This window comes from Montipora foliosa, chromosome 7, assembly GCF_036669935.1.
Source record: "Montipora foliosa isolate CH-2021 chromosome 7, ASM3666993v2, whole genome shotgun sequence".
In the NCBI taxonomy this organism is placed as follows: Eukaryota; Metazoa; Cnidaria; class Anthozoa; order Scleractinia; family Acroporidae; genus Montipora; species Montipora foliosa.
This window is the reverse complement of record NC_090875.1, coordinates 24,544,058-24,550,057: the sequence shown is the minus strand read 5'-3', so window position 1 is coordinate 24,550,057 and position 6,000 is coordinate 24,544,058. Positions and strand designations below refer to the sequence as shown.

Below are 6,000 nucleotides of genomic sequence, written 5' to 3'. Positions count from 1 at the left end.
AGATAAATTGTGCGTCAGAGCAATGAAACGAGCGGCCAGGATACACTACCCTCGCCATTTGTCTCTTGTAGCGCGAACACAACAGAATCGCGCGCACAACGATTCCGTCAGTTAAGCAGGTTACGAGGCTTAGAACGCTTCTAAACAAGGTTTTACGAAAACGAAAACAAAAAAGATCATGCACTTCTAATCTTTCTACCTACTTTGACAATGTGCCTAAAAATGGTGCATGGTTAGCGTAGTGGTGAGAGCACTCGCTTTTCATCAGTGTTGCCCGGGTTCGATTCCTAGACTTGGCGTCACATGTAATTTAAATTCGTTGGTTATTTACTCTACTCCACTACTGTAGTTTCCCCCTCTCCTCAAAACCAACTAACGATTTGATATGAAATGATTTTTTCATTTCTGTGCAGTATTTCCAATTAGTACCCAAGTGCTAAATACAGTTGACACTTAAATAAGTTCATTATTACGTAAAGCTTTAGTCAAGGATGCATGTTTTCGTGTCCTTTACAGTTGGCTTGGATGTGAGTACAACCTATTCTCCTCATTACATTGGTAACCAATTCCCCCTTACGGTAAGTGAACAACCTTTTTGTTATATTTCCCGGTTACTAGTTGACTTCTTTCGGCACTAAAAGCAGTTTTTCAGCTTTCCTCAGCATTAATAATGCTCACAACGACTCCGTAGTTTTTGTTTGTAGGTCAATGCAAAGAGGGAATGAATGAATGAATGTATGAATCGAATCCGGAGTTAACCACTCTCCTAGGTGCTTTTCAGGGTCAATGACCAAAACACTTTGTGGGGGAATTTGCCAGACTGCTTTTATGGCGCAAATGGCAGCCATGCAGTTTACAATCTTAACTGAATGACAAGAACCGATAGTTTACACAGGTGCCTCCAGAACAGAATAAAGGAGAGACCACCGCACCGGAGACTAGGTCCCCTAGTCTTTTGGATCAGGGTGTAGGTCCTTTTAACGTCCCACACAAGTGATGCGAGACGGGCCTACTATTTATCGTCCTTATCCGAGAAGACTAGGATATCTAACCCCTTGCGGGTGTAATTACAAAGGCAGCACTTTTTCCTCATTTATTTTAATACTCTGAGTGTTGGTCGACGGCCGGACCTCACGACCTCCCGCATGGCAGCCTGGTGCTAGACCAACTGGGCCACAGAGGTGCGCGGCAACCGGTGTCCAGCAACCACCCTCACATCTCTGAGAGTGGCCGTGTGTTCTCTTCTAATTGACAGCCATATGTAATTCTTAGCTTTTGTCCCTTTCATTTTCATTGTGTACAAACGCGCCCTCCTATGAAACCAGAGTTGTTGGAACCAGTGTGTTTATACTTTCAATAGAATCAACGTATACGTATTACCTATCTACCTCCCTCGAACCAAAACCTATTCTAGCTTTGTTCCGTTTTATTATTTTTTGCAGTTTCCAACCCAATATCTTAATATAGTTTTTACTTTTATTTTTTCAAAGATGAAGCGAGAACCAAGAGTGAGTACGCCTCAAAGCAAGAGAAAAGATGAATCCAACACAAATACAGGTATATCCAACCAATGTATGATAAGGTTCTCCCCAGCCGAAGTGGCCGGCTTGGCGTGATGTCTCTAAAAAGGCTTGCGGTGTATGAAACCACCTAACCAGAAACAGCCACAAGTCAAAAAGACTTTGCCGAGTGCTGGAACATGTAGATGTAGATGATAGCTTTTGTATTGCTGCGCATATTGATTAGCTTAAAACTCTCGCGTCATTAATTCAGCCAATGAGATTCAAAACCAAAGCCAATCCCAACTATGGCACATTTAACAGCATTTTGAGCGACTTTCAGGTGATGAGAGGTTCATCGCGTCACGCTTTCTGTCGTTAGTAGGCTTTTCGTTACTTTGGTTTTGGACATTTGATGTGCATTGATAGTGCAAAGCCGCGCATACCTTTTGAATGAATGATGTAATTTATCGCCATAATTCCTTTGGTTTCTAATCACTACAGAGAGGAAAGGTTCGACTTCTTTGAAAGCCGAGGCACCCAGAGTTCCTTGCAATCACCGCTGTTTAAATAAAGAAATATATCCTTTTATTCAGATACGAACGTTTATTCAAAACTCAACTGTAAGTACATCTTAGAAAAAAATTGACATGACCTGTTGATCATCTTGTTACCGTGATTCATTTCCAGTTGACCTTTATTAAAATCAAGTCAACTTCCATAACGCAACATACATGTAACCATGACTGCTGCAAGCAAGGTGTTATTTTGAAAGCAAACAAAAAGAAGTCAGAAGTAAGTTCAGTTTGATCGTTCTCTCTTAATATAATCTTCTTATTCTGCAATATGCTATATTTTTATTTTTTTGCTCCATAAATAAACCAGAGCCCTCCTCCAAACGCAATACCTTCACTCATGAATTTAATTCATATGTATGTCATCTCTCTTTGGATCGAACAGCATAAAAAAGCAACGACGTTAATTCCACAAGGTAAGATAACTCAATTTTTTTTTTGGCTCAGCCACACTTTCTTTTCTCGAAACCTCTTCTTGTGATAGACTCGTTATTTGTTTTTGGATGATTCTTTCGTGCCCCTTTCCTTTGTGACATGTCCCCGTGCATGGTATCTGGACAAAGTGCATGGAGGAAATAAACGCAAATCACAAACTATAACTTTTGATGTCTTACAGATACAACTTCGCATAAGAATGTGGAGGGCGCAGCTCAGAATCATATGGATTCTTATCTGAAAAATCTTCACCAAAGGACTCAAGCGATACCTGGAACACTTGCTGCAAAACGCCTTAAGGTATAAGGTGCTCTTCTAATAATATTTCTCTTGGAGAAACTAGAGTGGGATTGCGAAAGGAGGGGGGAGGAGGTGTAAAATCTATAGGAAAGAGATGTAGCAGCTGATCCAAAGATTACTCGCCATTGGTTTGCAACCCTTACCCCAAACAATAGCTAAAACAATAGAAAGAATGACATGTCATTGTTTCGTGCAAGGGTTGCAAACCAATGGCGAGTAATCTTTGGATCAGCTGCTACATTACTGAAATAAGTACCCCGTATTCCTTTCTAGAACTTACGCCATCAGTGAAATCAATCCCTCGAAGAAGATATGGTTCACAAACGTTTGATAATTATGGTCGTAGTCACCCAGTGTAAGGAAAAAGTCTTTCCTCGGGAGGATGCCAATGAGATCATACCGAGGAACATTTACCTCAAACTTCCATGATGGAAATCCAGCCCACTTCTTATAACTGGCAAGAAGTATTCGTTGTTTTATTGAAATCTTGCGTGTTTGCTTCACGAACCATTACTGTTGAAATACAAACCTAGTATATGTAAAGATATCAGGGCCTGAAACAAACAACAGCGATTTCGTAAACCAAAAACGGTTTTTTGCTTTAAACTTTTTACAGTTAGCAAAAAGGATTCTTATGCTCATTTAATCGAGTTTTTGAGTAGTTTACTGAGTTGATATACTAACGTTATTTTAACGCATTCCTGTGTGAAGATGTTGGGGCCTGAAACTGGACAAAACAGCGATGTCGTGGATCTGACTCTAAGTGAAAGATTTGGTTACAATCGCAAGACCTCTTACAACAATAACGCGGATAGCTGTCAGGCGAAGACAGAGTCTTGTGACTTTTCTCCAATGAAAAGACATTTTGGAAGAAGTTGGGAAGAGGATGAATGGCACAAAAGACCAGTGGATGAACAAAAGAGTTTGATGGTGGATTTAACCGATGACGATGGTATCCATGTGATTTTTTTCTACCCTCTCTCATTTATTCGAGCCATTTTTGTAATGAAATGTTCGCAAGCCGACAAAAGTGCGTAAAATTCGTTCCTAATTGCCTCCGATTCCCACCCCTAACATCCTGAATAAATGATCTCTGGGCAGTGGTACAGTCTGGCAAAATAATAATTCTGTGTTATTGCGTGTTGTACTTTTGGTTTCCAGAGAGAAAATAATTACAAGGCGTAGCACCTGATTGGTTGAGCAACGGGATGTCACGCGGGAGGTCGTGAGTTCAACTCCGGCCGGACCAACACTCAGGGTCTTTAAATAACTGAGGAGAAAGTGCTACCTTTGTAATTACATCTGCAAATGGTTAGACTCTCTAGTCTTCTCGGATAAGGACGATAAGCCGGAGGTCCCGTCTCAAAACCCTTCAATGTTCATAACCCTGTGGGACGTAAAAGAACCCGCACACTTGTCGTAAAGAGTAGGGCATGTAGTTCCCGGTGTTGTGGTCTGTCTTCTGTGATGTATCATGGTTGGGAGGGTAAATGCTCGGAGATATTAGCTACACCAAGCTACTCTAAAAATCCGAGGGTAAATAAAGAGATATGATATGATATGACCTAATACCTTTCTTTCTTTGTTTTGTTTTGTTTTGTTTTTTTTCCATTAGATTTCTTTAACGATGAGCTGCCGTGCTTTTCTGTGGAGGAATTGTGGAATGAAAATGATCTTACCTTGATTCCAAGTGATGATAATGACTTATTCGCTAGTCCAGAGGTGCAAAGTCAGTCAAAATCAAATTACTTCAACAAAGCTGCCTTGGAGAGACAACAAAGAAATACCCTTGACGCCAAACGGACACTTGACAGGAGCTTACAATTTCTATCCGGGTCTCAGGCGAAAAATGCAGGGGCCGCCTTTTCCTCCCCGAGTAGCAGCAGTCCGGTGAAAAGAAATAATAACAGAGATGGACCATCCCTGACCCTTAGCCCAGATTCAGTTGACTTTTATCCTGGCCCTCAAGGAGTTCCTGGTTTTATTTCATTTCCACAATCCACACTAGGGATGAAAGATCTTGCGGTTGTAAAGCGCTCTGGGAGCCCAACGACACAACACTCCCCAGGATCGGATAATTTCGAGACTGAGGATTATTCGGGGTCTGCAAGACGTGCGCACAGGGATCTGTGCAAAAGCCGCATAAACTGTACAGTTACAAGAGAAGGGAGTCCTAAAAGTCATGAATGGAGTTCACTGACAGATGAATTCCTGAATGAGCTTACGACCGACGAAGACTGGGATACTTTGGCCGTTCACACTTCGCCACCGATTCCGAAACGTTGTTCCCCAGACTTTCAAAAAGACGCCAAAGCAAGCTCCAGCAGTTCAGACAGACACAATGATAAAGGAACATGCCTGAAAGATAGCAGTCTGCCTGTGGCTTCAGGCGATTTGAGTCCAAAAAGAGCTACACAAAGGTAAATGTGATATCAGAAATTTTCTTCTCTAAAAATGACCGTTTTTACACTAGTAGTTCGTCCCGTCTTTACACTAGACGAATAACACGACGGACGCATAATTCGTCTGGACGGATTATGCGTCTCTAGTATAAAAATGGCCATTATATCCATGATGGAAAATGCTTGTGTATGAGAGTTTGTGAAATGTTTGCAACTACATGTAGGTGCGTACTTGCAAAATTCACCTGTTCTTCATTTCACTTGCCCAATTTGCCGGTGCAAACTTTCCAAAAAGCAGACAAATTTGAAGTAATTCTTGGTTTTCACGTGACGTCGCGGCCGCCATGTTGGTGTCCCCAAACAATGAAACGGCGGCCATGTTGGTGTCCCGACCCAATCCTCCGGGAATTGAACGCTATTGTTATGCAAACTTTTTCTTTTGTTCAACATGGCTGTTGATCACCTGAGTGATACCCAAGAATTGCTTGATTCTGGGAGAAGGTAGGGCAAAACTGCCCTAGGAATATCGAAGAGTTCAGGAAACCCATTGCGTTCAAGGTCGTTTTAATAATTTTTTAATCAGCTTATCTATTTTATCTTGCAGTCCCATTCGTTCTTCCTTCTTCTCCTCCAAGTCATTAAAGTGGTAAGTCAGTTATCAGTGTCTTGGGTGCTTAGTCTAGATTTTGACCTTAGGACATGTGAGTTCAGGATATCAGCAAAAAGATTGATCAATATCAGCAGGACCGGTAATCGTTTGATTCCAAATCCTCTTATATCGGTTTCAGT

General features: G+C 41.5%; 1 protein-coding gene across 1 annotated transcript in view; it reads left to right on the top strand.

The window, feature by feature from the left end:
* LOC138010041 (probable ATP-dependent DNA helicase HFM1) overlaps positions 1-5,233 on the top strand; it is a 23,314-nt gene extending 18,081 nt beyond the window's left edge. The window contains exons 29-36 of the mRNA XM_068857007.1: positions 517-578; positions 1,491-1,557; positions 2,004-2,079; positions 2,234-2,303; positions 2,385-2,490; positions 2,691-2,809; positions 3,521-3,761; positions 4,425-5,233. Coding sequence (XP_068713108.1) covers positions 517-578; positions 1,491-1,557; positions 2,004-2,079; positions 2,234-2,303; positions 2,385-2,490; positions 2,691-2,809; positions 3,521-3,761; positions 4,425-5,233 — 1,550 coding nt within the window. The remainder of the gene's footprint in view (positions 1-516; positions 579-1,490; positions 1,558-2,003; positions 2,080-2,233; positions 2,304-2,384; positions 2,491-2,690; positions 2,810-3,520; positions 3,762-4,424) is intronic.
* The last annotated feature ends 767 nt before the right edge of the window (positions 5,234-6,000 follow it).